At 37.0% G+C, this 24928-nt stretch overlaps 2 protein-coding genes across 3 annotated transcripts in view; one reads left to right on the top strand and one right to left on the bottom strand.

Moving 5' to 3' along the window:
* Positions 1-358: 358 nt before the first annotated feature.
* On the top strand, positions 359-4524 carry si:ch73-71c20.5 (DUF4748 domain-containing protein). The gene is made up of 3 exons (XM_062997676.1): positions 359-416; positions 2196-2466; positions 2569-4524. Exons 1-3 carry the CDS (start codon positions 374-376, stop codon positions 2723-2725), a joined length of 471 nt encoding a protein of 156 aa, XP_062853746.1. The 5' UTR covers positions 359-373; the 3' UTR covers positions 2726-4524.
* Positions 4525-7805: 3281 nt separating this feature from the next.
* Positions 7806-24928, bottom strand: part of tmbim1a (transmembrane BAX inhibitor motif containing 1a) — a 37670-nt gene continuing 20547 nt past the window's right edge. For both annotated transcript variants that reach the window (XM_062996849.1, XM_062996848.1), the window contains exons 3-12: positions 18426-18493; positions 17439-17503; positions 14595-14648; positions 14453-14503; positions 14330-14369; positions 14167-14204; positions 11969-12056; positions 10795-10890; positions 9214-9267; positions 7806-8071 (exon numbers count right to left, since the gene is read on the bottom strand). In XM_062996849.1, coding sequence (XP_062852919.1) covers positions 7922-8071; positions 9214-9267; positions 10795-10890; positions 11969-12056; positions 14167-14204; positions 14330-14369; positions 14453-14503; positions 14595-14648; positions 17439-17503; positions 18426-18493 — 704 coding nt within the window. In that variant the 3' untranslated portion in view covers positions 7806-7921. The remainder of the gene's footprint in view (positions 8072-9213; positions 9268-10794; positions 10891-11968; positions 12057-14166; positions 14205-14329; positions 14370-14452; positions 14504-14594; positions 14649-17438; positions 17504-18425; positions 18494-24928) is intronic.

Raw genomic sequence — 24928 nt, 5'->3', positions numbered from 1 at the left:
TATTTATATTTATATATATAAATTTAGATGAAACTTTTATACATACCAAAGAAAATAAATTACATTTGTAATTTAAAATTAGGGTCAATTTTCCTATTAATAAAATTATTTAAGTCAATTTAAGAGACTGAACAAATTGTGCAGTCCCAAAATAAGTGAATAAGGGATTCTTCATACTTGTGACAAAGGAGCATGCAGTATTTATATCTTTTTTTTAAATGTAGTATTAGTTTTATTGAGAAGGTAACATAAATGCAGAATTCTTAGAGTAACTTCACTTACCTTATTTGTAATACAAATGTCCATGGTAAAAATGACTGGCGTGTTTACTAATAAACTGGACGGTTGGTGACGTCATGTTAATGCGACCAAGATGGCAGCACCCTGCAGGAGACTGGTGAGGTCAATTATACAAGGTAAAACACATGTAGTTTAAGGATTTACCTGAGTAAATATATTTTTTTGGTGACACAGCGCTAGTTTTATTATCTGTCCATTTCGATTTCCTACTGCTGTTGTCCTTTAGACTAGGACATGTCAGCGTTGCAGAACAGTCGGGTTCAATCCTAAATAAACTATGTTTTATATATGTGCACTACATAGGGAATTCAATTGTTTCACATCCTTGATGTAGAGCACTGAACCACCCATTAATGGCTGACAGGGTTAGTCTGGGTTACTGTTTACTACACTATTGCCACAAGTATATAAACACTACACCATGAGCTTGCTGGACATATATCTTTATATAGTGACAATTGTAAAGTGATCTTTTCCGCTATAACAACAGCGACATTTCTGAGAAGGCTTCTTACAAGACTATAAAGTATGTCCGTGGGAATTTGTGCCCATTCAGTTCATACAGTATTTGTATTGTTGGGCACTGATGTTGGTCAAGTAAACCTTAATGGATGGTCCAATCATTCCAAAAGCTGTTCAGTGGGGCTGAGAACATAGAATTTCTTTAAATTAAGCTTGTTGATGTCTGTATAGACCTTGCTTTGTGCACAGGGGCACAGGTATGCTTTAAAAGGGAAGAGTCTTCCCAAACTGTTGGCGCAAAGTTGGAAGCATATTTTCTTTATATAAATGACTTACACCTTTTAGCAATTGTTTTTGCTAACACACATGAATTCAAAAATTAGAAGGGTGTTCCAATACTTTTGTTCATATAGATTCAAGATTCAAGATTTACTTTATTGTCATTTCACTGTACACCAAAGTGTACAGAAAAAACGAAATTACGTGCATTGGTTCATGCTAAAAACACTGCAGGTTTAAAATAGAAACTATATATAAAATAGTAATGAAAACATCAAAAGTTAAATATAATAATACTGACATTATGAAAATTGCACATAGTTATTAAGTATTGCATATGTAGAAAAATTCACAGTGATTGTACATAATGATAAATAGTGTACATTCTAAAGTCCTATACAGATCTATACTGTTAGTCATTGTGTAAATACATGTATTTATGTAGTTTACTGTTGTGAAGCTGTGCTCTGTTTGAACTGTATTTAAACACATTCCATGAGTTTTAGCATAAAAATTTATCTATGTCTATCAGCATTTACAACACAACTTCTTTATGAAATTTGCATCTAAAGCCCAACCAGGTTTGTCAGAAATGTGTACAAGCGCTCACAATACACAATACTAAATAAAATACTGTTTACACTAACATGGCCATAATGATACATTCATAAAAGCTTAATCTTTTTAATGGGTCCAATAAATTTTTGGTACTTCAAAAATGTGATTATTATTTGTTTTAGACTACCTGTCAAACACAAATATATTATTTATATGAATAAATTATAAAGATAGTTTGATTTGCTAGGTATCTTAGCAGAGCTGAGATTACTTACTAGTTCAAGATGTCAGCTCTGGTGTGTTAGTGTATCTGGATACCTTATTTTATCCAGGCTTGGGACCGGTACCTTCTTTCACACTGACAAAGCTATACGCCACCGCCCTTCCCTTAGACATAGCCAGTCATGTGTGTAGATGCCTGACTGGCTGATAGCCAGTAGTTAGCCTGGTAGTTTTGGCTAAGAATATTTTCTAAAAATCATTAAAAAGTAATACTGTTTAAATTACTCAGTGACAAACAACAGTTGCAGATATGTTGTCTTATATCAGATAATGCTCTTATTGTTTCTAACATATGTGTTTACATTTTACACCAGGTTTTGATGTCTTCTCAGTCCAAAGGCTCACTTTGCCGCCACCACTGTCTCGAAGCTTCACCTGCCTCAGACCTCAGCAGTGTGATTTATACCACAGAAACCTTCGCTTAAACAGCAGACCTTTACTATACAGCACCAATACAGAAGCACCACATGCAACAGAGACTAAGAAAAATGCAAATGACCCAGAGAAAGAAGAGGAAGATGACGGACCAGAATATATTCCAAAGAAAAAGGCAAAAAACCCAATGATGATAATAGGATATGCCTGGTATGAATTATAATGCTCTGCGTAATGCGATGTGATTTATTTGTAAAGTATCAGGGAGGTTCATGTTTATATTGCTGATCAATATTTCTTCTCCTCTTTCAGGATAATTGGTCTTCCAGCTGGTATCATTGGATTTGTTTTGGCTAAGAGGCAAGTGGACAAGAACAGGCTGCAGCAACTGAGGATTCGCCAGAGGATGAAGAAATCTAATGAGGGGGAATACGAGAGTGATCGCTACAAACCAGCAGCAGGAATTTAATGGATTTAATTGTTAAAAAAGAACTTTATTTTTTCATGTTGCCTCAGATTACTGATGAAATCTAAGACATGACATGTTTCAAATGGCCTGCTGTGCTATAATGCACTGTTTCAAAATCAAAGCTAAAAGTAATCCTAGCCTACTATTTATAATTAAAATAAACATAATATGGCCAAAAGTATGTGGACACCATTTCTAATAATTGAATTTTGAGTCCTGAACTTAATACCTTTGAACACCTTTACAATAAATTGAAACATTAATCACCGCTCACTTGTCATGTGCCTGTATTAACAAACGTTCATTTTACATTTACATTTTCGGCATTTAGCAGACGCCTTATCCAAAGCAATTTACATTACAGTTACAGTCTGAGTTGCGGGTTAAGGGCCTTGCTCATGGGCCCAGCAGCAGCAACCTGGCAGTGTTGGGGCTTGAACCAGCGACCTTCTGGTTATTAGTCCAGTACCTTAACCACTAGGCTATGGCTTGCCCTACAATTTAGAAAGCCTTTCCCGAAGAGTGGGGACTGTCCATGCCACAAAAGGGGTCAAAATCCATATAATCGCCCATATTTTTGGAATGCGATGTCTAACAGGATCATCGTCAGATGCCCACATTTGGTTATATAGTGTATGTCATTCTTGGGATGTAAACTTTTTTTATGATGACTGACTGGGCGGCTCAGTGGGTAACACTCTTGCCTCACAGCAAGAAAATCCTGGGTTGATTTCTAGGTGGCACGGTCCAGGTCCTTTCTGTGTGGAGTTTGCATGTTCTCCCCATGTCTGCATGGGTTTCCTCTGGGAGCTCCAGTTTCCTCCCACAGGCCAAAGACATGCAAGTGAGGTGAATTGGAGATACAAAATTGTCCATGACTGTGTTTGATATTAAAGATCTTGAACTGATTAATCTTGTGTAACGAGTACCTACCTGTAACTTGTCATGAATGGGGCATCAGTAAAACATGCTAGCACGCCAGAGCTGACATCTCAAAGTTGAGTTCGACTCTCAGCTTTGCTACTGGCAGGCTGGGCACCTATATGAACAATGATTGGCTCATCCGTTAGGTTGGGGATTCCTCATAACTAAAGTGACTTACAGTACTGTGACAGTATACTGTCTAAGCAATTAAGGATTAAGTGCCCAACACTGGCAACCTGGTATTGATGGGGCTTGAACCAGTGCCCTTTCAATTACTAGTCCAGTACTAGGTGCCTGCATAGAGACAGGGGGGTAAATGGAGATCAGTGTGATGCAATTGTTGGAGCAGTGGCCTCTTCTTTGCACTGCAGCCTCAAGCCCATGGCACATTTTGGAACTGAGGATACCAAGCAATTCACTTTTTTTTTTTTTTTTTTTGTAAAATCATTATTACAATAATCTGTAAGCATGCAGAATGCAGAAATGGAGGTATATTAACAACTAAAATTAAGTTGACCAGACAAGAAATGAAATATCTCGGGTTCATCCTGTCTGCAATCAAATAAAAGTCAATGTAATTTTTTTGATTTGGGGTTGTAAGTTCAAAATAGTACAGACACAATCATGCAAATCAGTAAAAATTGTATATTTACTTCTTTTCTGTTTTACAAAAGTATGAAATCTTTTAGTCACAGAAAAAGAACAGTTGTACAAATCATTTTAATACCAAAAATGCTATGATATTTCCTTTACAGCTGTATGAAAACTTTAGACTTTAAACTATAATTTAGTTGCTGTTGTATTGATGATAAATGAATATGTGGTGTAACATTTAAGTAAAAAGGTTTTCAAATAAAATACAGGTAAAAACTGTAATGTACTGTATTTTCCATTTATTTACAGTTGTTTGGTAACATTCAGTAAAAACTGTCATTGTCATGTACTGACTAGCAAAGACACTTTATAAAGATCATAAAGAGCAAGAAATACCAGCAGAGATACGAAATACAGTAGCTGTAATAGTAAAATCAACAAATGCAAATACATCATATTAAATATCCCAATGTTAATGTAGTTAGTGTAAAACTACAGAGCACATTCACTTACATTCTATAAGAAAATTGCACCTATATTTTAGAAATACATATACAGTCTTATGTAAAAGTTTAGACACCCCTGGTGAAACTCCATGTTTTGTTGATTTAAAAAAAAAATTTAAATTCTCTACAAAGATGTTTTGCATTTTATTTGCACAATTACTTTTTATATGTACATTTAATATATTGGAATAAGATGTGATGATCAAAATGTATGGCATTTAATATTTTATTATTTTATTCATTAAAATTATTTTAATTAATGTATTTTATATTTTATGCCAGATTTTTTAATGTTATCAAAACAAATATAATTTATTAAACACCCCATTTAATGCTGCTGCAGCTTTTGAGCCATTCAGTGTACTGTTGTGTATTGTATTTAGCATTTTGTACTTACTCTTATGCTGTTTTTTACATTATGCATTTTGTTAAAACATCTGATACAATTAAGTCTAACAGGTATGCAAAAATAAAGTTAATTAAAAGGGTAAATTAAAATAAAAAGACATTTTTTCAGCACTGTGCAAAAATTGGAAGCTTGAGGAGCAGTTGTGCTTTAATGCAGATGATAAAGCAGTGTAAAAAGTGTAACAAAAAAAGGAATCCGATCAGGGGTGTCCAAAATGATTTGCTTTGGCACCATCAGAAAACAAAAACTTTAAAGTTACCTTAAAGACATCACTTTCTTTAAAAATGTTAAAATAACTTAGGAAAAACTCTTTGAATAAGCCAGCTCTTATCAAATACAATTATTCTAAACTTTATCACCAAAAGTATGTGGACACCTGTCTATGAACTTGTCATTCTCATTTCAAAAACCATGAGTTGCCTGTCCCCCTTTCAGTGATATAATAGATTGTGCTCTTCTGTAACGTCTTTCTACAAAACTTCCCAACCCATTCAGCCAAAAACAGCGTCTTGCAATCGATTTGCCAATTCATCCAAAAGGGGTTTAGTGGGGTTGGGGGTCAGAGCTCTGCAGAGCTCACTGCAGTTTCTAAAAACCTAGCACATTGTGCTGAAATGGATCAGCACTGAACACATATAGTTTATTTTATACACTTACGTTTGCTTTTATCCAAAGCGACTTACAATTATACTATATACAATTCAAGGAATTAAGGGTTAAGGGCCTTGCTTAGGGGCCCAACAGTGACAACTTGAGAATGGTGGGGCTTGAACCAAGCTATTACTGCCCTTTTATATAAATGATTACATTGTATTCACCTAACATGTGTGGCTGAAACATCTGATCTAAATGATAAGCGGGTGTCCACATAATTTTGGCTGTATATACAAACCCTAAAAAAACTTGGAAATGTTGGGACATTTTGTAAAATACAATACAATAAAAACAAGAATTTGTAATTAGTTTAATCTCTTTAACATGTAATTAAATAACAAAATCTAAAGAAAGTTAGAACTGGATACTTGCAACACACTAAAAAAGTTGGGACAGAGGCAAAATAAGTGTGAAAGGTTTATGGAATATTCATTATACACCATTTTAAAGCATTCCACAATAAGCAGATGACAGGTAAGGGTATTATGATTAGGTACAAAAGGAGGATCCACCAATGGCTCAATCTCTGCAAGCAAAGATGGGTTTTGGCTTTCATGGAAAAAAGTTGGGACACATGTGTTGACACTAAGGTGTTTGTTGGGATTTTAGATAAGGCATATTTAGCCTTCAAGGCAACATGGTGTTCTGGAATGTCCATGGTTAATATACAGTAGCAAGACAATGCCAGGCCTTAATCCGTACATGCTACAACAGCATGCTTTTTAAACACAGAATGCAGTCCTGATCTACCGACAATGTATGGCGCATCATGAAACAGTAGAATCAGACAATTGTGACCATGAACTGTTGTATCAAGCAAGAATGGGCAAAATTTCCACTTGAAGAACTGCAGTGATTAGAATTCTCAGTTCCAAAATAATCAAAAATGTAATTAATAGGAACGTAATGACGTGAAGGTGGTAAGGTGGTAATTGTTAAAGACAATTCTAAATTTGTACTTACAAAATACAGTTTTACAATGGTTGTACTTCAGTTGGTTAAATAAAAGTTCAGGAGAATTAACAAATCACAGATTCTAGTTTGTATTGCCTTTTACTAAATGTGCCAACTTTTCTTGACATAAGGTTAAACTAGCCTAAAATGTTTAATTTAGCTTGTAACAACGTATGATTGTAAGCAAACATGTATGTGTAGTCCTAATATAAACATTAAAAATATGTTTATAAGATAAACCAGCATTGTAAAGCAGAAATACATTCATATATACAGTGTATCACAAAAGTGAGTACACCCCTCACATTTCTGCAAATATTTCATTATATCTTTTCATGGGACAACACTATAGACATGAAACTTGGATATAACTTAGAGTAGTCAGTGTACAGCTTGTATAGCAGTGTAGATTTACTGTCTTCTGAAAATAACTCAACACACAGCCATTAATGTCTAAATAGCTGGCAACATAAGTGAGTACACCCCACAGTGAACATGTCCAAATTGTGCCCAAATGTGTCGTTGTCCCTCCCTGGTGTCATGTGTCAAGGTCCCAGGTGTAAATGGGGAGCAGGCCTGTTAAATTTGGTGTTTTGGGTACAATTCTCTCATACTGGCCACTGGATATTCAACATGGCACCTCATGGCAAAGAACTCTCTGAGGATGTGAGAAATAGAATTGTTGCTCTCCACAAAGATGGCCTAGGCTATAAGAAGATTGCTAACACCCTGAAACTGAGCCAAGTTTCATGTCTATAGTGTTGTCCCATGAAAAGATATAATGAAATATTTGCAGAAATGTGAGGGGTGTACTCACTTTTGTGATACACTGTATATATACGTATATATATATATATATATATATATATATATATATATATATATATATACTGTATATATATATATATATATATATATATATATATATATATATATATATATATATATATATATATATATATATATATATAGTATAGCATCATTCTGAATGAGCATCTGTGTGGAACAGAATGAGATAGTAAGCCCTTAAGTTTATATCTGATATACTTTGTTACTTTAATCAGTGAATATAATCAGAGAATACATGATTATTGAACATGGGCTAGATAAAAAGTGCTTGGTACGCTAGCATTTCAGCAGTTATTGATATAATTCCTATCTTTGAGAGGATCCGATGATTTGCAGTAGGAAAAGGAAAATCTGAACAACGTCGACATAGATGGAGAGGGCGGCAAACACGTACTCTTCTGGACTTATCGAGTGCTTTCTGTTCCCGATAAGAAGCTGGGTGTGGTAGGCCAGAAACTAGAAGAAAATACACCACACAACAAAGTGAGCCAACCAGGAAAGTCCAGGGTGGTACAGAGTGTCCAGTTTATGGTCCTTATTGGTCTAAAACTGTGGATTAATATTGGATCAAATTCTACATACTTTGTAGTGCAACATTTGACGGGGCAACAAGGTGGCACAGCAAGTATTGTAGGTAATCACAGCTCCAAGATTATGGGGACCAAAGTTTTTTTGCCCCAATTATTTGTGGGATCATTCCAAGTACTCTGGTTATCTGACATCATCCAAAAACATGCAGCAGTTGGATTGGTTTTAATTTGCACTAGAGCAGCACGGTGGCTCAGTGGGTAGCAGTTTAGATCCTTTCTGTGAGGAGTTTGCATGTTCTCCCTGTGTCCGTGTGGGTTTTCTTTGGGTGCTCCGGTTTCCTCCCACAGTCCGAAGACGTGCAAGTGAGGTAAATTGGAAATACATGACAGTGTTTGACAATAAATTTGTGACCTGATGAATGTTGTGTAATGAGTAACTACATGTTCTGTCATTAATGTAACCAAAGTGTAAAACATGACATAAAAATCCTAATTAATAAATATATTTGCACTAAACCCGAATTCCCTTAACAAACAACATGCCAAACTCCATATAGAAGCAAAGTTAAAACCTAAGACACAAACTAAGTACCCCATTGTGTCAGCTCAGTTACTGTATGGCTGTGTTGCCTCACAGCAAGAAAGTCCTGGCTTCGATCCCCAGGTGGGGCGGTCCGGGTCCTTTCTGTGTGGAGTTTGCATGTTCTCCCCATGTCCGCGTGGGTTTCCTCCGGGTGCTCCGGTTTCCTCCCACAGTCCAAAGACATGCAAGTGAGGTGAATTGGAGATACTAAATTGTCCATGAGTGTGTTCGATATAACCTTGTGACCTGATGAACCTTGTGTAATGAGTAACTACCGTTCCTGTCATGACTGTAACCAAAGTGTAAAACATGACGTTAAAATCCTAATAAATAAACTGTATGGCTGTCATTATCAGATCAGCTTTAACACTGGCAAATTTTTAAAGCATTGACATCATTACTAAACTAAAAATGAGAAAATGGGATTGAGACTTCTTTAAATCAATCTGTTACATTCAAAATGTACTTGCAGCTGTTAAACTCACCAGTGTGAAGGCGATGGCTCCAATAGCAGCATACAGCATGTGAAGCCATGGGATCTAAAATTAGAACAAGAACATGAACTAATAGTAGTATGACTTTTTAAATATTTTATGAATGAAGAGTAACATACAGTATTACACAGAAGTTAGCATGGGTACTTTGACTGGCCTGCGACTATGCAGCCACATACACAGAACGGTTTGATGCACTGTGTGTTGTGACACATTCATCTCATCACCCGTTTTAATGTGATCTACAAGAGGCTTGTCCCTCCTCAGAACAATGTCAATGGGTACTCACCAAGTCCCAGGAACATGTAGTTGTGTATACAAAGGTATTCAGACCACTTTTGGTGCACTTTATAGTGTTGTTGATTTAATTTCATTTTTTTAATAATTAAGTGAAAACATGTTTTTAAGTAAAATTAAAAATTAATAAGTGCAATCTTTATTCACCAAGTTATTCACACCCTTTGCTGTGGCACTCCAAGTTGTGTTCAGGTGCTTGTGATGTGCTAGAACGCAACTAGACTCCACCCAAAGCAATATGAATTAATTGGACATAATTTGGAAAGACACACAACTGGATTAATAAGGGTTCACAATTCTCAAAAGTCAAGAAGTCCAAAGAGCTGTCTGCGCACCTTATTGATTAAATTGTGACAAGGCATAGATCAGGGCAAGGATATGAAACGATATCAAATACATTGAGCCTTAACAGAAACAAACCATTTTGAGGTTGCCCATTGGCCCACATTATGCATCCATTAAAGAAGGGTCTTGGTCAGGTAGGTAAGAAAGATCCCAATGGTCACTCTGTAAGTGCTCATGAAGTTCTGTGCAAAGACTTGAGAACCAGAGTTCTCTCTATGTCACTCCTCATCACTTAGCTAATACCATCCCTGGGGTAAAACACGGTGGTGGCAGCATCATAATATGGGTGTGCTTCTCAGTGGAAAGGACAGGCAGACTGGGAAGAATTAAGGGACAAATTAATACATCCAAATACAAAAACGTCATTGAGAAACCTTTACTTGTGTACCCAAACTCAGACTATGGAATTAGTTCACCTTTCAATAACCAAAACAACACTAAACACTCAAGTCTCTGAATGTCCTTTAGTGGCCAAGCCAAAGCCCAGACTTAAAACCTACTGAACATGTGTGTAAAGACCAGAAGATGGCAGCTCACAGATGTAATTTATTAAACACAATTTGAAAGGATCAGTCACAAAGAATGGGATAAACTACCCATATTTAGGTGTACAAGACTTATAGAGATGTATCCAAGAACATTTGCAGCTATAATTGCTGCCAGAAAGGATTTTGCTGTTTAATAAAGTGTCTGAATATTTTTTTGTGATTAAATTATTATAGTTATTTTATTTATTATAGTTCTGATTTTAATTGATTTTTGCTAAACTTGAAATATCTTATCAAACGTAAAAACAAAGTAAAAACATGATTTTGTAGAGTTAAAAATACTATCGTTTCCTACTGCATGATCTATAACTCATGCATCTTTAACTCATAATATTTTGCTAAATATCATCTTTGGCTGTGAGGTATGTAGTGTTTCACTTACATATTTGAATGACAGCACTATTACGGTGATGATTCCAGTTACGAAGACCACTATACCAAGGACGGTGAAAAGCCCAGCACATTTAGTGAAATCCACCTGATGAAAAAATCAATACAATGAGTCTTATGTCACAACTTACACAGTTTGTCACAGGTTTTAGCAAAATACTTTGAATGAATAATCATGATTGAATACATTCAAAAGAAAAAATCTAAAGAATTCAGTTAAATTTGACAGTAAAATTACATTTGAAATAGTATTGAATCAAAACAGTATAAGTAAAAATAGTATTAAAAAGAATAAGAGTAAAAAGCGTATTCATTTAAAAAAATTGAGAGGCTGAGTTAATTATTATTTAATATTAATATTAAATATTTTACCTTATGAACTTAATATGTAAATAAGCTCTTAGCTTATTATCTGCAATATATTCTACTGTAAAACTAGAAAGTTATTTGTTTGTTTGTTTTATTAGGAATTTAATGTTTTACACTTTGGTTACATTCATGACAGAAAGGGTAGTTACTCATTACACAAAGTTCATCAGTTCACAAGGTTATATCAAACCCAGTCATGGACAATTTAGTATCACAGGCCAATTCACCTCACTTTCATGTCTTTGGACTGTGGGAGGAAACCAAAGCACCCGGAGGAAACCCACACAGACACAGGGAGAACATGCAAACAACACAGAAAGGACCCAAACCACCCCATCTGGGGATCGAACCCAGGACCTTCTTGCTGTGAGGCGACAGTGCTACCCACTTAGCCACCGTGCCGCCATACAAAGAATGTACTCATTACAAAGTGGGCAGTAAGAAAAAACCCTTTAAAATCCCTGAAAAACCCTCAACAACACTGCTGCACCTAATAATCTCATACCAGAACAACACATATTGAGAATGACCCTACACCAGAATAACTAGATAATAATAATAATAAGATTAATTGATGGTGTTAATGGCTAAACTGTTTCATGGCTCATAGACTGGCCAGTAAATGTATATTTAAGAAACAATAAAGTGCTTGGTAAATGTATCCTGGACTAAAGACACACAATAAACACTTGCATTCTGAGAATGTGTTTAAAATACTTATATTCTGTTACTGCCCAAGCCTGAAGCCAATACATTATATGTGTGAACACCAAATGCTAGTGTAAGAATTACACTACCTTAGTCTGGAAGCAGAAGACAGTTACTGCAATGCAAACAATTGCGGTGATACCCAGCGCCAGGAACACTGCCTTGGTGCTATAGTAACTGAAAGTATAAAAATATAATATAATATATAATATCACACTAGTTTTGCTCAAGCACACCAATATTTACTAGCAAGTTCACCTCAATGCACACAGTTTATTTTAATGTAGATGTAAGCCAGATCCGGAAGGTTCCTACTACACGCAATGCCATATATGGGTCAAAGATGAGACGTAACTTTTTAGTGTCCCCACTTGATAAATAATATACAATTATATTAATATAAGTGGATATACCTTCAATCTACTCCATTTGTACATGTTTACTGAAACTTAAAGTAATTTTTACAGAAAATTTATGATTAAAAAAAAAATAACCCTTGAAACCCCCAAAATGTCATTCAGTGCAACGGTCCCCCTACCTCTTTAAGTAATAAAACATTAAGAAAAACTAATTAATCTTAAGTAAAACTTAAAATTTACTGCTTTGGCATAATTGTACAAATGTCATGTGTGACATATTAAATAATATTCAATCAGAAGTGTTTTTTAATATTAATAATATTCAGGACACTTTCAGTCCCCATTTTCCCAATCTTCAGTTGTCATTCAGTACAACGTTAATAAAAAGCCTTATTTTAATATGCGATCAAGTTACTGCAGTCATGTGACCAATTATAATAACAAAAGAAGACACCTGGGGACCCTTCAGCACACACACAAGGTCAATGCATTTTAACATTATTTGATAAAAATGTCTTTTTACTGACACAGTACATCAAAGAACAAAACTGAGTGTCATTCAGTACAACACAGAAAACGTAATATTACGGTTACTCTTGTAAACAAACAAGGTTATTAACATTTAAATGTGAATATGTGTAGAAATGTCTTTGAGCTAAGGTCAATGTTAGCTTTGGCTAACCACTGGGATAACTGTAAAATGTGCTAAAGTAAAATTTCTGTCATTCAGTACAACAGTCATTCAGTGCAACAGAATTTCGCCGTTGCACTAAATTGACAATGACATTGTTATACTGACTTTTTAATGTTTTAAAATTATTTTTTAAAGCAAAATTGAAACAGAAATTCCTTTGTGTGGCCAAATCCACCTGATGAAATTTACTGCCTTAAGTCTGATGTCAAAATCATAATCGCAGAACCAAAGCCATGTACAGCAAGAACCTCAAGGTTAACAACAAAAGATAAAATGTGACTTCAAATGGTTTTCACTGCTGAATGAATTTAGATTTACTGCAGCAACTTTTTCACGTGTTATGACACAAATTCCACACTTCCACACTGTTCTGGTGCCTTACAAGTTGTTATGCTGTTTTAATATTAAAATGCTTTATGAATATATTGAAATGCTTTAACACAACCATTTTTTTATGCTATGACAGGACTTCAAATGTATACAAATAAACAAAATCCCAAGACGCATTAGAGTACAAACAATGCACAGAAAATTCAAAACAGAGTAAGTACAGTTTCTTCTGAGGTTTTAAATCTTTTGTAAGAGATATACTAAACTTATACATTTGAAATGGCTAAGATTGTTCCTTGTGTGTGTATTTTTTCATAAATTAGTCGTTGCACTGAATGACATTTTTGTGCCCTTGTTGTGTGTCAACAACACTAAAACTATCAAATAAGCAAAATGCTGAGAAAAAAAATACCATTACCATTCAACCATTTTATTTTTTTGGTACTTGGAACACCCTATTCGTCTTTCACCCATATACAGTATATAGCCTAATGTTCTGCAGAGCTCAACATTACATTAATATTTACATTTTCTGCATTTAGCTGATGCTCTTATCCAGAGCGACTTACAGCAGTGCTTCCTCAGTAAACATTTCTTACTCTAGTTTAAGTAGACAACAGTCCAAAGAGACAAGTCACCATCTTTGAAAGACTTTAATTTTGGCACATACTATCCTGCAGTGTTTTTGTTGATACTGTCCCTAAAGAAAGAAAGATACTAATTTTAAATAAAGAGCAGATAATTCACTGGGGTTTTAGATGTAAACAAATCTCAAGAGAAGATTTTCTGCATATGTGAGTAATGACTGCTGTCTTGATAGCACATCCTGTTATACAACTGCGGTCTTGCACTACCTGACTGTGATTGACTGCATTAAATGCTCCACTTAGAAAGAATGACCCACCTGGAAATGGTTCCAGTCATATAGGACAAGGCCAAAGTCTAAAGAAACAAGAAAGGAAAGTTACACAGTTAAGTGTTGTACTGTTTTACAGATCACGGGAACTATTTTAGACATGGCTACACCCAATGACTAAATGACTCATCCATGACACACCCATACTCACAAAAAGGCCAAGCAGGATAAGATTCCATGGGAAAGCCCTCCTGCATTAAGGAGAAGAATTAGACATAATAACACCGATCATGAAGCAAAAGTATTTCATATGAAGTAAGACGTGTTTGCTCACCTGGGTCCCTTACAACAGACCAGCACAAGATGTGTGACGATGTAAACTGCACTGCAAAGAAAAAAAGAATTCAGGATTGTCAGGATTTCACTCAATAATAATGATGCACATTGAGTAAAATGACAAAAGAAATTATTCTTACTATGAAGCCCAGTAGACTGCTGGATTCTTTATGACAAAACTCCGCACAGGTTGCCTGGGGTAAGTGAAAGAATCAATTACAGAAAAGATCTAAACAGTTTTAAGAAATCAGATAAGTTTTGCAAAATGTCCAAAATGATGTGGACACCCATCCAAATTATGGACTTCAAGTGTTTCAGGGAAGCCATTGCTAGCAGGCGTTAAAGCCAATTGTTTGTTTGTTTGTTTGTTTGTTTGTTTTATTTAATGCATTTTCTCTCATTTTTCTCCCCCTTTAGCGCGTCCAATTGCCCAATTTGCATCACACCTCCTCTCTGCCTCTGCCGATCACTGATCTGACCAAGGAGATCGAAGAGCAGCAACGTGACACGTGAGCAGCAAGCTGTATGCATCTTGCCACCCACACATTGACGAGTGTTGCGCCACCTAGCGTTGCGTGCGGAGAGACACACCCTAAGAACACTCCTTCCTCATCTCCGTGTAGGTGCCTCTAATCAGCAAGCAGAGGTCGTAACTGCACCATTCTGACAGAGAGGGACCCACTTCCAACCTTAGTCACGCCCATCTGAACAACAGGCCAATCGTTGTTCATATAGCCGCTCAACCTCGGCCGGTAAGGCAGAGCTGGATTCGATACGACGTACTCGAAATCCAGCTCCGGTTGCACCGTGTGTTTTTTACCGCTGCGCCACCTGAGCGGCTGTTTTTTTAATCATTTGTTTGTAAATATCTGGCAACAATTTGGCCCTTTTTTGTTCCAGAATGTTTGTGACCTAATCGAGGTCCATAAATACATAATTTACCATGCTTGGTGTGGAGGAACTCCAGTTAATAGACAGGTAATACACAGGTAAAAATTGATTAGGATTTGTCAATTTGATTTGGATTAGGAAAAATCAATTTGTCAAAATTGATTAGGATTTGCTAATGAGAATTCAAGAGCAGAATAAATTCTCCCTCCAAACTCCTAACACTCAACAACTACAGTGCCTTGCAAAAGTATTCAGCCCCCTTGAACTTTTCAACCTTTTGCCACATTTCAGGCTTCAAACATAACGATATGAAATTGTAATTTTTTGTGAAGAATCAACAACAAGTGCGACACAATCGTGAAGTAGAACGAAATGTATTGGATATTTTAAACTTTTTTTAGAAATAAAAAACTAAAAAGTGGGGCGTGCAATATTATTCAGCCCCTTTACTTTCAGTGCAGCAAACTCACTCCAGAAGTTCAGTGAGGATCTCTGAATGATCCAATGTTGACCTAAATGACTGATGGTGATAAATAGAATCCACCTGTGTGTAATCAAGTCTCCGTATAAATGCACCTGCTCTGTGACAGTCTCAGAGTTCTGTTTAAAGCGCAGAGAGCATCATGAAGACCAAGGAACACACCAGGCAGGTCCGAGATACTGTTGTGGAGAAGTTTAAAGCCGGATTTGGATACAAAAAGATTTCCCAAGCTTTAAACATCTCAAGGAGCACTGTGCAAGCGATCATATTGAAATGGAAGGAGTATCAGACCACTGCAAATCTACCAAGACCCGGCCGTCCCTCTAAACTTTCAGCTCAAACAAGGAGAAGACTGATCAGAGATGCAGCCAAGAGGCCCATGATCACTCTGAATGAACTGCAGAGATCTACAGCTGAGGTGGGAGACTCTGTCCATAGGACACAATCAGTCGTACACTGCACAAATCTGGCCTTTATGGAAGAGTGGCAAGAAGAAAGCCATTTCTCAAAGATATCTATAAAAAGTCACCTGGGAGACACACCAAACATGTGGAAGAAGGTGCTCTGGTCAGATGAAACCAAAATCGAACTTTTTGGCCACAATGCAAAACGTTATGTTTGGCGTAAAAGCAACACAGCTCATCACCCTGAACACACCATCCCCACTGTCAAACATGGTGGTGGCAGCATCATGGTTTGGGCCTGCTTTTCTTCAGCAGGGACAGGGAAGATGGTTAAAATTGATGGGAAGATGGATGGAGCCAAATACAGGACCATTCTGGAAGAAAACCTGTTGCAGTCTGCAAAAGACCTGAGACTGGGACGGAGATTTATCTTCCAACAAGACAATGATCCAAAACATAAAGCAAAATCTACAATGGAATGGTTCACAAATAAACGTATCCAGGTGTTAGAATGGCCAAGTCAAAGTCCAGACCTGAATCCCATCGAGAATCTGTGGAAAGAGCTGAAAACTGCTGTTCACAAACGCTCTCCATCCAACCTCACTGAGCTCGAGCTGTTTTGCAAGGAAGAATGGGCAAAAATTTCTGTCTCTCGATGTGCAAAACTGATAGAGACATACCCCAAGCGACTTGCAGCTGTAATCGCAGCAAAAGGTGGCGCTACAAAGTATTAACGCAAGGGGGCTGAATAATATTGCACGCCCCACTTTTCAGTTTTTTATTTCTAAAAAAAGTTTAAAATATCCAATAAATTTCGTTCCACTTCACGATTGTGTCCCACTTGTTGTTGATTCTTCACAAAAAATTACAATTTCATATCGTTATGTTTGAAGCCTGAAATGTGGCAAAAGGTTGAAAAGTTCAAGGGGGCTGAATACTTTTGCAAGGCACTGTATCAGTTCATCTAAGCAGCTGACTGAGAATCTGATAATGAAAACTTTCATTTTAACGTAATCCATTTACAGTTCTTGTTTGTGACTCATAAAGAATCTGGCTTGGCAATGTCTTGCCAAGGAAAGTCCCTGAAGAAAAAATGGTATGTATCCCTCAGCATTAATAGTGTATTTAATAGTGTACTTTACCACTGTTCCACCTAAGTCTTTTTACAAATCTTTTAAAAATAAATAAAAAAATCTGTTAACACTTACACAAAAGTAAAAATGGCCACAATGGCGACAGTGAACAGGAGCTGAGCTGCAAGGATCATGTACACCTGCCAGAAAAGAACAGATATTTATGATCATGAAACTTTTTTTAAAGCTTTTACTGTAAATGAGAAACCCCCAAAAGTTTGGACATTTTGTAAAACAAAATAAAATAAAATAAAATAAAAATTCTTTTTTTTTTTATTTAACTGACAAAAGTATAAATAAAAGATTTTCAATGTTTTCACTGATCACTTTTATTGTAGTTTGTAAATACAGACAGTCACCGCACTTGCATGTCTTTGGACTGTGGGAGGAAACCGGAGCACCCGCAGTAAAACCACGCAGACACGAGAAGAACATGCCAACTCCACACAGAAAGGACCCAGACCACTCCACCTGGGGATCGCCTTCTTGCTGTGAGGCGACAGTGCTACCCACTTAGCCACCGTGCCGCCCTAACAAGTGATGAAATCATGATTGCGTATAAAAAGAAGATCCACCAAAGCTTCAGTCTTTGCAGGTATTGATGGATTGTGGCTCACCACTTTGCAGCAAACTTACAATTAAATTATTTTTTCCCCCTTTTTATTTCCAATTTCTGATTGTGAATCTGCTGCCGCTGCACAAACCCTGCTCTGATCAAGGAGAGCCGGATCACAACACACCCTCTTTGACGCATGTCCAATCTGCAGCCAACACCTGCTAGTGTTGAGTTCCAACAACGAGACAGATCACATATTTTTTGAGTTTGTTGCAGGCATCAAATGTATAATTAGTTTATAATTACAAAATACGATTACATTTCTCAGTGAAGACAGAATATTTATTTCTGAAAAGATCAAATCACAGTTTCTGTTTTTTAACTGTGATTTACAAAATGTCCCAACTTTTCCAGGGTTTGTAAACACCTGTCATACTATAGTTAGACTCTAGCAACAACTCAAAAACGCATGGAAATACAAAATAGTAGAAAAAGTAGGATCGTACTTTTCGAATAAAAGCATGTCGAACTTTCACATCATCCCATCCTGATGTTGTTGTGAAGCCATCGTCACCTGTGACATATAAAAAAGCTTTATCAGTTTCACTTAGCTGTAATGGAAATGGATTTGACATAATGGATCTGTGTAAACCATTCTTTTGTTAGGTTATGTTTACAATGCTAAATTTAGATAAGCAATTCGTATTACTATTTACAGTGGTGTTCAAAAAAATAGCAGTCCAACACCATTAACCTGATAAATCACTGTTTTTAGTAGAAATGCTATTTCTACATAGCAAATAATTTACTTGAAAGTGTAGTAGAGTAATGAAAACAAAACAAACCCAACAATTAGGACATGCATGCCACTCATTCTGAGTAATTGAAGCATTGATTGAAAGGGGCTTGTTCAAAATATTAGCAGTGAGGAGTTCAATTGGTGAAATCATTCATTCTGCAGAAGAACGTGTGTCAAATTTGGCCCTTATTTAATTTAGGAGGGTGGCAAATGTTGCACAGCTTGGTCATAGCGCATTTCCTTCTGAAATACTGGGTAAAATGGGTCGTTCCAGACATTGTTCTGATGAACAGCATACTTTGATTAAAAAGTTGATAGTAGAGGGAAAAACATACAGAGAAGTGCAGCAAATTATTGGCTGCTCAGCTAAAATGATCTCAAATGCCTTGAAGTGACAACCAACACCTGAAAGACGCAGAAGGAAGCGTGGAACTACTGTTCAAATGGATCGAAGAATAGCCAAAATGGCAAATACTCAGCCAATGATCACCTCCAGAAAGAATTAGGAACATCTGAAGTTACCAGTGAGTACAGAAGATGATTAAGTGAAGCCGATTTACCAGCAAGAACTCCTTGCAAAGTCCCGTTGTTAAGAAAAAGACAAGTCCTGAATGGGTTAACATTTGCCAAGAACACATTGACTGGTCCAAAGAGAAATGGCTCAACATTTTGTGGACTGGTGAAAGCAAAATTTTTCTTTTTGGGTCTAGTGGCTGTAGACAGTATGTCAGACGACCCTCAAGCACTGAATTCAAGCCAAAGTACACTGTGAAGAGAGTAAAGCATGGTGGTACAAAATGATGATATGGGATGTTTCTCATACCATGGTGTTGCGCCTATTTATCTCATACGAGGGATCATGGATCAGTTTAAATATATCAGAATACTTGAGGAGATCATGTTGCCCTATGTCGAAGAAGAAATGTCCTTAAAATGGGTGTTTCAACATGACAATGACCCAAAACATCTTGGTTACAGACAAACAAGATTGAGGTAATAGAGTGACCAGCCCAATCCCCTGACTTCAATCCCATAGAGAACTTGTGGGCTGATATCTGAAACACGTTTTTTTGAGGCAAAACCCAAAATTGCAGAAGAAATGTGGAATGTAGTCTAATCATCCTGGACTGGACAGAGGTGCCAGAAGTCGACTCCATGCAACACAGATCTCAGAAACAATTGTTTTGCCACTAAATATTAGTTCAGTAATTTAAAGTAAAGTGAAACCTCAAAAAAATTTTCATGTTATAGATAATTGTTTTTGAGTTTTTAATGAAAAATGCTGGCACTGCTATTTTTTTGAACAGCCTAATATTCATTTTTCTTAACTTTCTGTAAAGGATGAACACAAACTGGCTAAATGTTGTTAATGTTTTGATTTAGAATTGAAAGTGTAGTATTTTCAGTGCATTTGCATTTATGGAAATAAAAGTTATTATAATGATTTTGTGCTTTATTCACTTTTTTTAAATCACTGCGATTTTTTTGAACACTACTGTAAGTGTTTTTATGTGACAAGCCTGAAAAGATCACGCTCCAGAACTGAACGAATTTACAGATCACTTCAGACAATATAGACTCATTCCTACTGGAGTTTTCAGATACATTTTGCTGTTCTGTGATTTAATGAATATTCAAATTGACAAAATCACATGTTGTTCTATTACCTGTAAAGTAATCATGTTGTGCACATTTAAGATAAGGTGAATAGCATTTGGGAATACGACATTTACATGGGCTGGATTATAAAGAAATACATAATTATTGAGGGACAAGAACTAGCTAAATGCATTGATTGGGACCCAGAAAAACTATCAGGAGTGGAGTGTGCTTTCACAGAGGGGTTGCATTCATAGTGAAAAACAGATGGTATAACCTGGGATGTATTACTGTAAGGAACATCACCGTTGCACAGTAGTTTATCTGTCAGCTGTTGGCTTACATCCATATTATCTGCTGGGGAAATTTACAGTAGACTTTATTGCTGTTGTTATCAACCGGACAGTGATTTGTGGATTGTCCGTCCTCGTGCCACTGTCAGCGTGTACTTTAGATAGATACTTTAACCCAGTTTCCTGGCTGTGACAATTTGGCCCTTATCAAGGTCACTCAGGCCTTTATGCTGGTCATATCTGCTGCTTCTACACATACTATGAGTAACTACTATCAGCCCAGCATTTAATATATCCATGATTGCGTCAGGCATTACCATGCACTTTTTTGGGGTTTGACCTAATGTTTTGGCTGATTGGTGTACTAGCAAAACAACCCTTTACTATAGGTAAAAACATGAAATAATTAAACATTATTAAAATTTATCACAAAATTATGATATGCTTTGACAAAATCACATGTTGTTCTATTACCTGCCTGGTCTATCAGGACACATTTACAAACCTTTTAGCCAAATGGATTTTACATCATATTTATTTTGTTAGGATTTTAACGTCATGTTTTACACATTCATGACAGGGCAAGTTTCATCAGTTCAGGTTTAATGTCAAACAATGTCAAACAGTCATGGACAATGTTGTGCCTCCAATTGGACTGTGAAAGGAAACAGGAGCTGCCAGAGAAAACCTACGCAGACACGGGGAGAACATGCAAACTCCACACAGAAAGGACCCAGACCACTCCACCTAGGAACTGAACCCAGGACCATCTTGCTGTGAGGTGAGAGTGCTACCCACTGTGCTGCCCACTTTACATGATGAGGTATAAATAAATGAACGTATTAATAAATACACTATATTGCCAAAACTATTCGCTCCTCTGCCTTCACACACACATGAACTTGAGTGACGTCCCATTCTTAATCCATAGGGTTTAATATGATGTCGGCTTACCCTTTGCAGCTATAACAGCCTCAACTCTTCTGGGAAAGCTTTCCACAAGGTTTAGGTGTGTGTTTATGGGAATTTTTGACCATTCTTCCAGAAGTGCATTTGTGGGGTCGGACACTGATGTTGGACGTTAAGGCCTGGCTCACAGTCTCTGCTCTAATTCATCCCAAAGGTGTTCTGTCAGGTTGAGGCCAGTCAAGTTCTTCCACACCAAACTGGCTCATCCATGTCTTTATGGACCTTGCTTTGTGCACTGGTGCACAGTCATGTTGGAACAGGAAGGGGCCATCCCCAAACTGTTCCCACAAAATTGGGAGCATGAAATTGTCCAAAATCTCTTGCTGTGCTGAAGCATTAAGAGTTCCTTTCACTGGAACTAAGGGGCCGAGCCCAACTCCTGAAAAACAACCCCACCCCATAATCCCCCCTCCACCAAACTTTACACTTGGCACAATGCAGTCAGACAAGTACCGTTCTCCTGGCAACCGCCAAACCCAGACTCGTCCATCGGATTGCCAGACAGAGAAGCGTGATTCGTCACTCCAGAGAACACGTCTCCACTGCTCTAAAGTCCAGTGGTCGCGTGCTATACACCACTGCATCCGACGCTTTGCATTGCGCTTGGTGATGTAAGGCTTGGATGCAGCTGCTCGGCCATGAAAACCCATTCCATGAAGCTCTCTATGCTCTGTTCTTGAGCTAATCTGAAGGCCAAATAAAGTTTGGAGGTCTTTAGCAATTGAAGTTGGCGACCTCTGCGCACTATGCGCCTCAGCATCCGCTGAACCCGCTCTGTCATTTTACGTGGCCTACCACTTCGTGGCTGAGTTGCTGTCGTTCCCAATCGCTTCCACTTTGTTATAGACTGTGGAATATTTAGTAGCGAGGACATTTTTACGACTGGACTTGTTGCACAGGTGGCATCCTATCACGGTACCACGCTGGAATTCACTGAGCTTCTGAGAGCAACCCATTCTTTCACTAATGTTTGTAGAAGCAGTCTGCATGCCTAGGTGCTTGGTTTTATACACCTGTGGCCATGGAAGTGATTGGAACACCTGAATTCAATGGTTTGGATGGGTGAGTGAATACTTTTGGCAATACAGTATTGGTATTGTTAATAAATATATAAAAGGAAAGTGATTAAGAGCGTCATTTAGCACTATTGTCATTATGACAGTTTAATAAAAGTATAATTTCAGAAGTAGTGATAATACCAACTCATTTTTGCTCTGTCCCCTTTTCCTTCTAGTTTAATCACTTACTATCCCAGATGTACTGTCGCAGACCCTTGCCCTGAACAAGGAGAGACACAGACTATTACGTGCCGACCGCCCTTATTCACTTGCCAGAGACAGGTTACACAGAGAGCAGTATCACGTTTAATGAATTACACATTACTATCTGTTAAATACCCATTTAGATTAGATTTATAACTAGCCATAAAGCCTCATAAATCAGAGTCTAGAGATGATTGAGAAGGAAAATAAAAACACTACATTTTTTACAATTCTTGAATGATCTTGATGAAAAATATTAGCACTAGTGTTGCTATGCCGTGCACATTTAAGATAAGGTGAATAGCATTTGGGAATACGACATTTACATGGGCTGGATTACAAAGAAATAAAGAGTTATTGAGGGACAAGAACTAGCTAAATGCATTGATTGGGACCCAGAAAAACTATCAGGAGTGGAGTGTGCTTTCACAGAGGGGTTGCATTCATAGTGAAAAACAGATGGTATAACCTGGGATGTATTACTGTAAGGAACATCACCGTTGCACAGTAGTTTATCTGTCAGCTGTTGGCTTACATCCATATTATCTGCTGGGGAAATTTACAGTAGTCTTTATTGCTGTTGTTATCAACCGGACAGTGATTTGTGGATTGTCCGTCCTCGTGCCACTGTCAGCGGGTACTTTAGATAGATACTTTAACCCAGTTTCCTGGCTGTGACAATTTGGCCCTTATCAAGGTCACTCAGGCCTTTATGCTGGTCATATCTGCTGCTTCTACACATACTATGAGTAACTACCATCCAGAATTTAATATATCCATGATTGCGTCAGGCATTACCATGCACTTTTTTGGGGTTTAACCTAATGTTTTGGCTGATCGGTGTATTAGCAAAACAACCCTTTACTATAGGTAAAAACATGAAATAATTAAACATTATTAAAATTTATCACAAAATTATGATATGCTTTGTGATTTTTACAATTGGTGATTTGTTGGAACATCAGAGTGTTGTACAACTGGTATCTGTTCTGTCTGTATAAGCGTACATACACCGATCAGCCATAACATTAGGTTAAACCCCAAAAAAGTGCATGGTAATGCCTGACGCAATTACCCACCTCCTTGTTTCTACACTCACTGTCCATTTTATCAGATCCACTTACCATATAGAAGCACTTTGAAGTTCTACAATTATTGACTGTTGTCCATTTGTTTCTCTACATACCTTTTTCACCTGCATCTCCCAGGACCACCACAGAGCAGGTATTATTTAGGTGGAGGATCATTCTCAGCACTGCAGTGACAATGACACTGAGTGGATCAGACACAGCAGCGCTGCTGGAGTTTAAATACAGTGTCCACTCACTGCCCACTCTATTATGTTATTAGACACTCCTACCCAGTTGGTTCACCTTGTAGATGTAAAAAAAGTCAAAGACGAACGCTCAACTATTGCTGCTGTTTGAGTTGGTCATCTTCTAGACCAGTGTTTCTCAACCTTTTTTCAGTCATGGCACCCCATTAAAAGTATTCAAAATCTCGAGTCATCCCAGTCTAAAATGTATTAAAAAACTTACACTCTGCATCCCTCATACTGCTAACACACAAAAACACTACAGGGCAGAGACGTACTGTGGTTGTATTGCATTAAGTTTTACAAAAATCCTCTCTTGTGCAGAGATGTGCCTGTGTTTGTTTCTGCTTTAAAACATACGTGTCATGAACCAATCAGATTTAACATCATTAAAGAAGTTTATAGTTTATTTCTCAATTATTTGTCATTTTACCACTAGCACTGCTCATTGTCTGCATGATTTCTCTGTAGCTCGGTTATGGCTCTCAAACTTAAACTTAAAAGAAGCTTTATTGGCATGACAAATAAGGACATTCGTATTGCCAAAGCAAGTTACAGAGAAATAATAAAAATAACAATAAAAAAAGAACAAATATATAAAAACAGTTACATGTGCAAAAATAATAAAATATTTAAAAAAAACAGTGCAATATAATAACAATAAAAATTATAATATTTACATTAATGAGGTAATGAGCTCTCTCTGTATGTGTATGTGTGTGTGTGTGTGTGTGTGTGTGTGTGTGTGTGTGTGTGTGTGTGTGTGTGTGTG

Source organism: Trichomycterus rosablanca, chromosome 6 (assembly GCF_030014385.1).
Source record: "Trichomycterus rosablanca isolate fTriRos1 chromosome 6, fTriRos1.hap1, whole genome shotgun sequence".
Classification (NCBI taxonomy): domain Eukaryota; kingdom Metazoa; phylum Chordata; class Actinopteri; order Siluriformes; family Trichomycteridae; genus Trichomycterus; species Trichomycterus rosablanca.
The sequence above is the reverse complement of the archived record's forward strand: the minus strand, read 5'-3'. Positions and strand labels throughout refer to the sequence as shown.